Source organism: Salarias fasciatus, chromosome 18 (genome assembly GCF_902148845.1).
Source record: "Salarias fasciatus chromosome 18, fSalaFa1.1, whole genome shotgun sequence".
Lineage (NCBI taxonomy): Eukaryota > Metazoa > Chordata > Actinopteri > Blenniiformes > Blenniidae > Salarias > Salarias fasciatus.
The window spans coordinates 20,196,368-20,210,655 of NC_043762.1; the positions used below are offsets into that span (position 1 = coordinate 20,196,368).

The 14,288-nt window shown below is 41.8% G+C and overlaps 1 protein-coding gene across 1 annotated transcript in view; it reads right to left on the reverse strand.

Moving 5' to 3' along the window:
• The window catches only part of rasal2 (RAS protein activator like 2), a 70,649-nt gene extending 59,608 nt beyond the window's left edge, over positions 1 to 11,041 (reverse strand). Inside the window, exon 1 of the mRNA XM_030115716.1 lies at positions 10,448 to 11,041. Within this exon, the coding sequence (XP_029971576.1) occupies positions 10,448 to 10,574 (127 nt within the window). The 5' untranslated portion in view covers positions 10,575 to 11,041. The remainder of the gene's footprint in view (positions 1 to 10,447) is intronic.
• Positions 11,042 to 14,288: the final 3,247 nt, after the last annotated feature.

Sequence of the window (14,288 nt, forward strand, 5' to 3'; positions counted from 1 at the left end):
ACAGAGTTGGAAGTGAAACAGCGTGGAAGAGACCCAGCAACACAACACACTTTATTCTGAGTACCCAACAGTGTTTTATGGGGGGGGGGGGTAAAGAGTTAAATGTGTCAGCACTCAGCAGAATTTGGGATCTCATAAATATGCATAAAGACTGGAGAACGCCCCCCTCGTCTCTGCGTCAGGCCCGAGGCCTGTGTGTGCAGACAGGAAACGGGAGCGACATCCCGCCGAGACACGGTCTGCTGAGAAAACCCATCCTCAGAGACAATGGACACAAAGTAACTTCACTGCACTCCATTGATCATTTCAATGATGGAAACGCTCGGCAGTAGCGCAAGGAGGAAGCCGGATGCAAAACCCTGCACAAGAGTTACTCTGCTAGTTGATCCATATGAAAACAAGAAGGTTTGTGTTGACATTTCCAGGTGCGTCACTAAAACTGGATTTATACCTGCAGCAGGTACACACTTGGGCTCTGCAATGTGACCTGAGACACCAGGTAACAGCTGAAAACGTGAACATAATACCGCTTTTAGAGGGTTAATTGTAATATCAACCCATTTTAAAAGAAAGAAACGAGTTGGGAAACTGAAATTGATTCTGTTCAAAGCAGAAATCTTCCAGCAAACATTCTTCCTACTTAGGCTTCAAAAGGCACACTGCCCCAAGTGACCCACATATCAGCATTTATTGGATAATGAAGCGGCTGGTGTACGAGACGACATGTAGGTCAGAGTTAAAACCCAGGAAGGCTAAGCTGAGGAGGAGTTTATGAGAGAGCCAAGGACTCGCCGAGCTGGCAGGAAGCCAGAAGGTTTGAAGTCTCTCAACATCAAGAGATAAAGTAGAGTCTAAACCAACTAATCCCAATATTAAAATGAAGATCAACTAAAAACAAAACACCTGGTTGATTAACCTACAATACCTGTGAGTAGACTTCACTTGTCAGAAGTCTTTAAGATCCAACCAGGGCTGTGCTCTTGTCGCATTAAAACTCAAAAAATACATCACTGAAAATCTGATTAACTGGGCTGCATGTTTATTCTGGGAGAAGATAATTATATTTGGCATTAATTTGTACATCTCATGGTGGTTGCATCTTTTGTTTTAATTTACTTTCCTTTGTAAAAAAAAAAAAAAAAAAACTTCCATTTTGAAATCATCTATTCTCAAATTATACAAATTACACAGAAAGCAAATAGAAAGTCACCAGACTGGGAAAGTTAAATTCTTCCACACAATTTCCAGCATTCAAGCACCAGAGTACACCTAACATCAGCCTGTCACGACATCCCTGAGTAATGTGATTACAGCCAGGCGCTGACATTGAAAGGTATTACGATCTGCATGTATTCAAGTCAGAAAAACTGGAATGATAATATTCAAAAGTGAAATCTTAATCAGATGTGAGAAGTAGCATCTGTAGATTCCTGGAGTTGCTAAAGTGGTTGGCTTTTGGGTGGTTTTATATTAACATTACTGACAGCTTTTCTCATTTTATGCATGAAAAGACTAGCATGGCAACAGTACAGGGGCTGAGGAAGAGTCAAACAAGTTAATGCAGGACATGACAGAGAAAGCATCACATTCTTAAATCTGATAGCATCAAATATTAGTGTTTATCTTGAAATGTGTAGAGTGGCTCATTGAATCACTGTAGCAATCTGATGGTTGAGTAACTCTAAAGCCATTCCCATTGCTCATGAAGAAAACCCTCACTTTTGTCATCCACAATCCTGTGAAGAATCCTGAATCAGAAGCATCACATGGAGGGTTACGGTCCGTTACAATCCTGCAGCACAACAAGTAAACACTGTTCACAGACGCACAAAGGGAGAATTCTGTACCAAACCAGATTCACACGGACTTCAAAAACAGTGAGCTTTCCCTTTAAATCTGATGGCCTGTCTGAAAATAAATGTCTCCCAGCTCTCATCTCAAAACCATTGCAGTTTTTAAGCATCTCTAAAGCTTTCATTTTCACACTGAAACCTGCAGTTTGGTTTTACTTCATTGATATGCTGCCTATTAACTAATCTGATTGATCATAGTCACCATGTAATCTGATGTTTGTATTCAGATAAAATAAATAGGACAAATAAGTTCACGGGCCTGGGTTTTACGGGTCTTTTTTTCTGTTGCAAACTGCAGAGTTTTATTAACTGAATAATCACAGTAATGCTGTTTGGTCGGGCGCCACTTTGTCCGCTCCTCATCCTGCCGGAAAACAGGAGAAGAACGAGCGGCAGCGGCCTCCAGTTGAAAATAGCCAGCAGCTATAAAATGACCAATAAATCAGCAGTCGGAGGGACTTGGCCCTCAGAATTCAGGAATAAGTCTCCTGCAATTCACACATGGGAGCTGACAGCCAACACTCGCTGATCTGAGGACAGACAAGGCCTCAAAGACAGTTCAAGATCAAGTTCAAGATCTCCCCCAGTGAAGTAAATTGGATTGCTTGGGTTGCTCAAAAAGTCCATATCATGATGCTATTGTCTCTCTACATTATAGGTTTGGAAAAACAACTTGTTTTTCCAGTTTGCACTTTAACAGAAACAGGTTATAATTTCACTTTAAAACTTGCGTTAATCTAAGTATCTCCAGCTCTTTGATTGGTGCCCAGAGGCCTCACTGTTTAATGATCGGCCGATGAGTGTTTCATCTTTTAACAAGCCTTGAAATTGGTGTTACGATGTGAAACACTCGATGAGGGAACAAACTTGACGCAAAATCTCTGAAGATTAAAGGAGCATCAAGTCTATAAAAAAAAAAAAAAAGCAAAAAGTCAAAGTGGAGTTACTAAAGTTCACTGACATGAAAGAAATTAGTTCATGACTGGACTAATTCAGTGACTGGCAGAGGTTTGGATCATACCACACACTATTTATCACTCAACAAATGATTTCACCTAAGTGTTGATGTGAGAACTGATCAAACAAGTTGTTAAGGTGCCTCCATCCAGTGATAGAGCCTTAGGGATTACTTAACCTTAACAACAAATCTTCAAAGTATAGCGTTTTAGTGAAAACACTGTCAGTGTTCAGAATGTCTGCACTCATGTCTTTTGATTGAGGACTTCCTTTGGTCTGTGCAGCATTTTCACCGTTTGTTACTGTATCAGTCATCAGTGTATGTGGATATTGAGGGTCCATGGAGGAGCTGACTGAACTGCACACGTCATAAAGCTGAGCTGGTGTCAACAGAGCACAATTTAAAAATGAGCATCTACACTCAGGGAACAGATAGCGGAAGATTAAGTGACATTACTGAAAGCTCTAGAACAACAGATAAATGGAGCCTGAGGTGCGGCCGCGCAGTGCTCACTGAGCTGAGAAGAAGAGGAAGCACATGGCAAACAGAAAGCATTAGGAAGAACAAACAGACACTCTGAAAGATGGTTAGCTACAAGTGTCTGCAAATAGGTTTTCCTCTGTAGCGTTTGGTTTTCTGCCTCATCACTAAACACAGTCAGCAGTAGCATCTGAGATGGCGGCAGACGACTGTCTAATCCGATTTACATTCACGAGTCGTGCTTTAATCTGCAGACGGTGACACAGTGATCCACTTCTGCTCTGTAGTTACAGCTTTCCAACTTCCAGCAGGCAATAGGATTATTTCTTAAGGACTGCAAGAACCTGACACCTGACGAGGCAGTCCAACCAGGAAACTTCCTCTCAGCTCGGCACACGGATGCTGAGGTGTTTCATAAGAATCCAAACATTGACACGAGATAATTTCATTGCGGGAGCCATGGGTGGATCCTAAAACAACAGACAGAGGTGTAAAGACCATTCAGTCACACAGCCACCGACTGGAGGTAACACAAAACAATTATGTCATTCCACATGACTTGTTTAAAAACATGCAAACTCCTCTCATTGTGAGGCAAAACGGAATAATAACGGAACAATAATAACCTGCCTGATCTACTAAGATTTGTCCTTTCTGATGAAGAGAAACAGAAAACAGAGTGAGAGAAAAAAAAAGAGATATTTAAATTTTTTCGGTCGGTAAGTCAAACATGACAACTTTATGAGGGGATCATTCGGCTCATGAAACATCACCTGGGATCGGCAGTCTCAGATCAAATTTAGCATTTGATCATTGATCAGAAAACTGAGTCAGTCAGTTCAAAACAATATCTGAAATAGAATTTTAAGAGACAAAAACAACAGCTTTGTTCAATACAACCAATTTGATAGAACATTTAAAAACAGAGCGTGGAGGGTTCACTCCTGACACATGCCACAAGTTTGAGCTGAGAAGGCTTCTGTAGAACCGAGGTGTAAAGCAAATGACTTTAGAAAAGGGGGATTAGACACAACAAGCATGTTTAGAGACTCATATATGCTGTATGCACTATATCAGGGCAGTCTCTCTGGCTCGTACAGCAGTCAGAGCACGTGGAAAAGACCATGGAGGAGATGGTTCAAGTGGCTGCATGCCTCCAGTCTTTGAAGCCCACAAACCAATCAAATAAATGAAAACATACGGCGATACATTAGAATGATGCTCGAAGTGCTCCGTCACTAATTGGTTGTTTTGTAGTGAAAATACATTTCTGTGGCTTTCACAAAGATCAGCGTTGCGCGTTCCAGCTCTGAGCTGATTAGGATTTTTAAGCGATTTCACCTCATGGTGAAACTGATAACTGAAAACATCACATCAATGATTATCAGTCTGGGGCTCAGAGAGTGTCTTTAAATCTCCCATCCTGTGTTTTTCCACTTGGTGTCCTGAAATAGAACACAGCTTATTTTGGTCCAGTGAAGCTGGGCTCCTTGTTTTGTTTCAGAAGGGAAATCCTGTCTCAACGCCCCCCATCCTGATAACAGCCAGGCCTGGAAGGAACTTTCCATTTCCTCCTCTGATCAGCCTCCATTGTCCCCAGGACCAGGACATGGACCTGAACCCACTCACCCAGTGGCAGGCTGATGTGAAGGCACCAAAATACCAGCTCAACTCAATCTGAAATGCTACAGCGAGAACCATCTGAGAAGAGATTTTCCTGATCTCTCCTATAAATCTGTTTCAGCTCAACACTGTACATCTGAGAGTGGGAGAAGATGTTTCTTTCAGTTAATCCTGTCTCAAGTATTACAGTAAACTGCAGCACTTCATCGAGTACAGGACAGTAATAATATTTGACTTTCGAAAGTCTCAAGAACTGCCTTGAGATCAGCTCAATGATAGAGAAGTCAGAACTCATTATTCAGACCTATCCCCTGCTAAACGAGAAACTCACATTAATGTGTTTTACAGTTTCTGGAGAGCATTTGCAACTCATTATCTTTGTGAGCTGTAATACTTGGCCCCTATAATGGAAACAAGCCCACGTTTTACAGTCAAAATGAAATAAACTGTGAAATGAGGACTGTCAACGACAAAATGTGGACAAACTGCGTTTTCACTCCAAGCAGACTATTTTTCACAGAATCCAAGACAAATAAAACTAAACAATGCTATGCTGGGGGTTCTGAACCACGTCTTAGTGTTATTTAATAGGGTGTGAGCCACATGTTTGGCAGAGAGCGGTGCTCTACTTGTGCATAGACTGCAGTGATCACATTTAAAAAAATCTCTTTTAAATGCTCAGAAATCTTCTTCGGGTCATTTAAGTCAACAGAAACTGACAGTTTTTAAAATGCACAACTGAATTTTAAGCCGAGAAACAATCCAAAATCTTGCAGTGAGTCAGAGAAACAGCTTTTCAGCAGTTTCCCATTCGAATGATTAAACTCTCATGAGTATCGCTCAGCAACTTCGACCTTCTAATCGTGCAAATGACCAATATCTGAGAAACGTCTGGGAAAATCCATAGCTTCTCACAAATTAATCATGTAGTAGAAGCCTTTAACAAAATTATTATAGTTTAAACCCCTGTCAAAATTGAAAATGCCAACGAAAAGAGGATGGAGAAGAGGATGGCCTGAAGAATCAAAGAGGAATAATAATTTCACAACATGTTCAGTTTTGTTAATGATTTGGGTTTTTTGGCATCGAACAAATTTATGTCCTCTCTGATATATTTCAACAAGTCCCCCTCAGCACACAGCTTTCCTTAATACAGAAGACTAAATTCAAAAAAAATAAACCCTGAAGAAATTCAGATTCTGGATGACAGGGGGGGGAAATAAAACCTGAATTTAGATGAGTCTATTTTTCAAGCAAAGCCTCAGAGAAGGCATAAATCTAACATCCGCCTCACTGGCTGTGGTCCAATCCTCCGGCGGTGCGCCTCGCTCCTGCTGAAACATCAGGTGTGAATTGGCCTGCGAACAACAAACTCCCACAATCCCCTGTCCAATCCCGCCTGCTGAGAGTCTCAGCAGGCGGGATTGTATCCGGCCACCAGCGAGTCCGGCTCCGCCGAGAGCCGAGCAGATGGAGGGAAACCCTCCTGCCCCGATCGCTGACCCTTCAAAGGGAGCGAGGAGCCTCAGTCACATTGAAACAGCATCAGAGGACATGATGACTGACAGCAACTGACATTTCCCTCAATCTTCTTCCAACGATGTGACATTTCACATTTTGCGTCACGTTGTGAGAAATAATATCGGGCACCTGTCCGTCTGTTTCCTGCATCATCTGTCACGGCTGAGCGTTAATCCCTCACGAGATTAAATTATAAAGCATATGTTCTCATGTTCATCCGAGCCGATTTAACTCCTGAACGACGGCCGCACCCATTCGGCCAGAGGGGCGCGTGAAGGGGAAAAAAAAAAAGGATAAATCCAGTGTTAAAGCGCCTGGCTGCAGTCAGTCAGCTTTAATAGGCTTATATACACCAGCCTTTCTCCGGATAATGCACATCGTCGATGCTTTCATTGAGCCGACACGGAGACCGATTCAAAACAACCGCTTCCCTTTGTGAGGCGACTTGATGTTAATTAAGAAAGGGGGAAATAATTAGACAATCGCCAAGTTTAATTAACAGTTTATCTGAATGAAAAATGCCTCATTGAGAATTGAGAATGTTCATCAAAACTGCAACTCAACCCAAACCGAAGCATTTTGGCAGCCGTTTAACTTGGAACATGGTATTACATATAGATTGTTCATAAACAAATAAACACTGCACATTTTTGACAATTTAGTACTGCTGTACCAATTCATAACAGCCGCTTGATTGAAAAGGATTACTTTATGCTGTAAACATGTAAATAAAATGCTTCTGAAGCAACAAAAAATTAATAGTAGACGGTCAAAGTTTTGAAATTTCCAATCGAACTCCCTGGATATGAAGCTAATTGGTAGTGGCTAGTGGTGTGTAAGTGATTTTACATGAAATCATACTTTATTCATTTTTCATTTAGTCTCACACTATTTCACCAACTATCATGCTCTCAGCACATTTCAACGTAAGTGCAACGAGCACACAGATTCTAATCCAAATATCTGCAATAGTGTAATTTTGATATGGTTACACTTCTCCATCACTTCCTTCAGTGAGGTTAAAATGTCAAAGACAAAGTTCCGGAAATAAGCTACAAGGAAGCCCGAAATTACTGCCATAAAGTGACAGAGTTCAGCCTTTGAACGCTGTGAATTCAAACACACAGAAACACGGAAATTAATCTTCACTGTGTGTTTGCGGGAAAAAAAAAAAGCTAATATTTAACAAGAAGTCATAAATGTCTCTCTGACAATGGTGACCTTACTCAGCTGAACAAATGATTCACTTCTTCACTTTATCACTTTACAATCGGCAATCTAGTCAAAAAGGTCATTTATGATTATAAAACCTTTTATTTAGCACTGGTCATATTGTGATTACATCCATTTCTATAAAAAAAAAAAACCTAACAAAAAGAGAAGTGGATGAGCTCATGTTTCAAGAAGCGTAGCATCATCGTCAGCTGACCACACCCTCCAGTGACTTCAGACTGAAACATCTCCATGTTCACTCACGACCCACCGCTCATACACGCCACCCCCCCCACCCTGAGCCTGAGGTGGGTGAACCTGAGGGCAGCAACAGCACCCATTGTCGGATCTATTTGAGGAATGTGAGTCGTAGTGGATGGCAGCGAGGACCTGATGCCAGAGCCGAGGTCCTGCTGAGTGAGATCACTGGCACAAAGCAGCGGCTGACATCATGGGGGGGCGGGGAGGGAGGGCCATGGGGGGGTGGGGGGTGGAAGCAGGGCAAATATCCTGACACGCAGAGCTGCGAGTGCAGATAGCTGCACTGCATCGAGCCCACAGGGAACTACCACTACCGAAAGAAAGCCTCTTAATATGAAATAAAGACTGAAATGCTGCTTTCAGTAGGTCTGCCTCACATTACATAGACTTTGAACAGATTTATGGATTGTAAACTGAAAAGCAGGCTTTCGATTGGTTTAATGAAATCCTTTTCACAGGGAGAAAATCTCCTAAAGGGAAACTTAATTTTCAACCGAAATCTGGGATTCAATCCCAATTAGGGAGTATGAATTAACAGGTTATCAAACAATAGTTAAATATTATTACATGAATTCCGAGTTATTGAATTCACTGTGGTTAAATGCTACGATTATACAAATGTACCTTCATTTTCTCAGCAACTATCCATCTCAGACATTTTTACACTATTTCATTCAAAGCCACGGCCAATCCCAGCTGACTACAAAAGTTAAGGTCTCAAATCCACCACAGGACAGCTTCAGAAAAACAGACATTCACACACACCTTCAGGCAGTTTAAGAAAGCCCACGCACAGGGAGAACATGCAAACGTCACACAGAAAGGTTGGCAATTCTCCACTCCAACAGTGGATATTCTCATTTTAACTTGTAAAAAGTGACATAACATTTAAAACCCTTTCATTAAATCGTTATTCACCGATACGACTAAGACTCTTGAAGCTGACCGGATGATCTCCAGCCAGGTTGGAAACACAACCTCATCATGACGACACCTTTGACAGCTGCTGAATGTGTCTTCTGAAACGTTCATTTAAGAAATAAATGGAACAGAAGTCCCAGATGGGGAACATGAGCTCCAACAGCTGCAACACTGGCCTTCAATGTGGAAGTCACCAGAGAAAAACTGAGTCATGGTGTGGATCATTCACTCAGTCGCTGCGTCATATTTGGACAACTGCACGAGTCTGAACATTCACACTCTCCTCAACACGAGTCTCAACACGTTCACTGACCCCATCAACCAAGGGATGTCTGTCAACTTTGATTTCTTTATTCTCAAAAACAAATATAAAGTTTGAGAAAATTCCTTGTTTACAGGTGTAATGGTGATTTAACATGTTTTAGAGGGGTAATTACTGATATTCAAATGACTACAGTTTTGAGTGGCTGTGGGTAAAAATTTTGGATGAACATGAATATTTAAAATGAATTTAAAATTACAAGGCATCTCCCATGAAAACTTCTACCTAAAACAGTGAGTCTTGTATTGGCTGCAATGCAACCACTTTCAAAACCAAAGGAACACACTTTAACTTGATCTATATGGCACAAATGTTTATGTTCAAGAACTTTCCATTAAAAAAAACTGTATGGGATTTGATAAACATTCATGATAAACCCCAAATGATTTTGTGGCTTTGACATCTTTTTCAGTACGAAGCAACACTGAACTCTGCTCTGACCCCTGGACCCCCTATTTTCACCTCATGTGTGACCTTCACATGAGGTGAAAATAAATCTAACTTAATCATCAGGATGACCTCTGTGTGGACAATATCTGACAAAGTTAGGCACAACTTCAAAGACAGCTTCAGTCTGTGGATACTCTTCTGCCATAACATCATAATTCTAACTTTTTTGTCTTTCTTGTTGAAAATTCAATTTCTATCTGGTGGACTGTGGATGAGTTAGCCATGAAAGCCTCTTCAGGACAATGAGTTACGTTCGACTTCCTGTCAGCATGTGACTTCCTGCTACATCCTTTTGTCATTTAATTTATGCAGCCTGAGGCTGGGAAGATAGCGAGAATGTGTAATTCAATATGTTTTGAAAGTATACAGTATTGCACTGATTCCATCAAGAACAGTAAAATGGGATCAGCACAAGGGATTCTGTCTGGTGTTGGAGATGGGTTTATTTCAGGATGGAATATTGATGAAAGTACTGAAAAGTTAAAAGGAAACAGAGGAGTTTCAGGGTCTTCAAGCATGGGTCTTGCAGGGGTCTTGGCTGAAGGGGGTGCTGGTGGTCTGCAGCTGACCTTTCACCTTCTGGAGGGGACCCGGAGTGAACACTGAAGGAATCCGCTGCTGTGTGTGTGTCTGCCGGCTGACAGCAGCAGCTCCAGAAGCCTCCAGCTCCGGTTCCCCCCCGGTGCTGGGGGAGCTGGGGGAGCCGGGCGCCATGGCCTCGGCCTTGGCCGTTTACCTGCGCCTCAGGACGGCATCAACTCCCCACCCTACCTGCTGACCCTGCCCTGTGACAAACCCTGGAGGGCATCCGGTGGCACACCTGCCCGCCATTTGTCTCCTCCTTACCGTACACCCGGAGCCAGCCCTGCTGCTGGGACACGGTGTCCACCAGGATCCGGTCCATCACGGGGTCCAGGAGGCTGAGTCCGCCGTGCAGAGACTCCACGTCGCCTGGCAGAGAGTCCGTCTCCATATCCGAACAGGCAACAACAACAAAAAAAACTTCTTCTCAGTGAAGGAACCACCAGGAAAGTGGGCGCTATCCTGGTGGAAACGAGGTTCGGTGTTCACAAAGTGTTGAAAGTCGCCGTAACCTCCGTCATGGGAGAGTTTGGTCGCTCTGACCGCCCAGCCGCACCGAGCTAGCCGTTAGCTGCAGCGGCAGCAGCCGGCGGCGGTCCGGCAGCCCGGCTCGCTCTCCCTCATTGTTCCGCTCTCCCGGGTTCGCTGAAACGGGCTTTAAACTTCCACTAAACCGGGGTCCGGGTGATGCGGCGAGTCCTTTCTCTCTCCTGCCTCTGTGAGCGAAACCCACGAAGTGCTGTTAAATCCTGCGCGAGCCGCTGGAAGTGAGCGGAGACACGCGGCGCTGGGACGATCTCCGGCGGGCTGCCCCTCTCTGCCTCCGCCGCCGCTGCTCGCAAGTCCATCCGTGGAGCCGGGAGCGAGCCTGACCGGGCGCGCTCCCGCATGACAGGCGCGGCGGGAGCGCGCAAGTAAAGTCTTTGGACCTGGGAAAGAGGAAGACGTCAACCTGGAGCCTGGTTCAGCTGCAGGGGTCAGGAAGCTGCACAGGGAAGAATAACGCAACGAAAACCAGAATCGGCACGGATTTAAAACTAATAATAAGGATGCAGAATCATTACGCAATGACTACAGAGAAACAAAGGCGACTGAGATGCATGGTGACATGCAAAACCAAGAACCACAAAACTATTCATACTCAAAACAGCCACAGACTGACTCGAAACAACTGCAAGTGCACGACTCCATCACCAACAAATTCAATGCATCAAAGATATGCACAAACAAAAGTCACTCAAATAAAATAAACAAAAAGCTTTCTGAACAACTAATCTAGAGCATAATGAATAAAAAAGGCAGTGCAGCCACACAGATATGCCGTAATATAACGAAAACCCTTTCAAAAAAATCACAGATTAAAAGAAAAAAACATAATATTCCAACAAAAAAGAACAAAAAACATAACTGTAAACAAAGACAAGATGTCTATGAAAAGACATGAAGCCACATGTGATGGCAAGAAAAGCATGTAAAATGAGGAGAAAAATACTACAGAGTCGCACTAAAGCTTAAAACAACCACAAACGGGTAAAATAACCAAAACTCACACAAAACATGGTGTAAATGGTGGTTTTGTGTCTTTACCTGTTGAGCTTTCATAAGGTATGTTTTTGGGACCGAAGCCAGGAGGCTCATGGACAAGTCAACTGCAGCGGAAACACAAAGTATTCTGGCTCCATCTACTGGCGATTTGACGGACGTGCACCCAAAACATACTGTAATCATTTATTTAGCCCTTCAGCAATGTCAGTACACTTTACACGACCGGTCACTTCAAACACATATTCACTGATCAAAGAATTCATTTTCCTTGCAAGAAGTTTACCCACAAACATCCCCATCAACAGATTGAAAATAAGAACAATGTGTGAAATGCTGGAATATTTATTAACAAGATGTGGTGTTTCAATAAGATAGCACTTTAGTTAGGGGTTAAGGGGGAGTAAGATTTTGTGGAATTATCATACATACGAACAAAAAGGTATTATTAACACACTTTAAATACAAGTAGTTTAACCAAACGCTAATAAGAAAAGAATGTAAAGTATAAATGACTTCACTATAACAACAGATGAAATCACTCAAACAGATTTTGAGGGTAAACATCAGAAAGTGGCCAAAGTGACACTGTGGCTAAAAATACATAAATGCTTTTAGGTATTTAAAAAAAAAACTGTTTGGTTGTTCTTGACAATACTTCTGTTGGTACACTGTACATGCAGCAATCCAGCAAATATAAAATCACATTATTAGAGCAATTTTAAACAGTAATGTCAGTATAAATTTGAGAATATTTGATTTTGATCATTTTTTAAAGTTATACTTAAGTTTTCATCCAAGTATTATTAGTTTAATGCACACCTATATTTTTTCATGTGATGCTGCATACGTATTTTACTTTTTCTCTGAATCATTTCTCACACGTTTCTCAAGGATAGCATGTTATACTGAAATTATTTGGCCGAAATAAATCTTTCCCTGCAGGTATTTCATCTGTGTGTTCTTTTCAAATGATTTTCCTGCTGTTGTTCCTCCTTTTCACCTGAGTTGACATACCGGACAAGAAATTACCCTCACAGCTGATTTTTTTTTCCCACATGATTGGTAAGAATACAGCTTCTCACTTGTATGTGTTTCACGGGTGTTTTCAACGCCGTTATATCAGTCAATCTTCTCCCACACGGTTACCACTGAAGGGTGGAGGCTTCTGAAATGATTCCCACGTCTTTCACAAACATATCGCCTTTCATCTGTGTGGATTCACTCCTGTAACATCTTTACCACTTCTCACCTCTGTTGGCATTTTTCTGACTCTATCTGAATGTAATACAATAATCTGCTGTGGTGATCTCTGGCGTGAGCAGCCAAAGAACAAGAAGCCGCCGATCTACTTTGTGACCTTTATTTTGAGCAGCAGTTGTTTATATGTAAATACAGATTAAATCAGCATGACATCCTTCACCACACTGTGACTATTCATATTCACTGCATGTGCATCAAGAAGATAATCAGCTCTCTCTTTTTTGAAACACTCATTAAGAAGTTGTGTCTGACAGAAACAATATTATGACCGATGTGAAGAAATACTCACTGATGGAAGCACAGTGGCTTTTGATGAACATTATTACAAAGCAATGAAATTAATATTTACAACACTCACTGGATGCTTAAATAAGCAACAAAATATTAACATAAAAATGATTTGTAAGAAGAAAATTTTATCCACAGATCATTTTCTAAACATGTACGACAGTCAGCTTTGCCTCTGGAGCATTAAACAATAAAATGTTAACAGTCACAAATCAGAAAATGACTCACAAAACACTGGAAACACGTTGTATATTTCATTTATCAAGTAACATTTTATTGTTTGCACAATTTAAAGTTTTGTCAGTCTGTTACTCTGATAAAGATAAACGCCTGCAGGAACTGCTTTTTATAACATTAAAGAGAAATTGGCTAATAATACTCAATAATCAGCTTCTCCTTTCAGAGTGTTTTTCTGTTTGAGTTGTTTCACCATGACTGTGCAGAAGCACAGTGCATGTCAACTATTAGAGAAGAGGAACTTTGCAATTTGGAAATATCCAAAGAAATATTACAAAAAAAAAAAAAAAAGGCTGGCACGGGAGCTGAAAGGCTTATAGTTATTGGTATATTCAATGGTAAACAGCAAAGTGCAGTTTTAGTGCCAACACGAGAAGAAAACTTTCTTTTTCAGAGGCACTTCACGCTGTATAACATCAAATAAATGCTGAATAACAGCCTGATAGTGAATGAAATACGGCAGCTGTACTTTTAATAATAAATAATAGAGGCAGCTGTGGATCAGTGGGAAGCGCAGTCGTTTGACAGTCGGGAGGTTATTAGTTCGATCTCTCCCTGTTTGCATGTCAAAGTGTCCTTGGGCAAGACACTGAACCCTGAATTGCCCCCGGTGGGTGGACTGAGCGCCTTGCATGGCAGCCGCCTCCACCGGCGTGTGAATGTGTGTGTGAATGGGTGAATGTGATAATGCAGTGTAAAGCATTTTGGTCTCTGCTAATGTAGATGAAAAGGCGCTAAGTGTAGTCCATTTACCAATAAAGGTACAAGTCGTGCT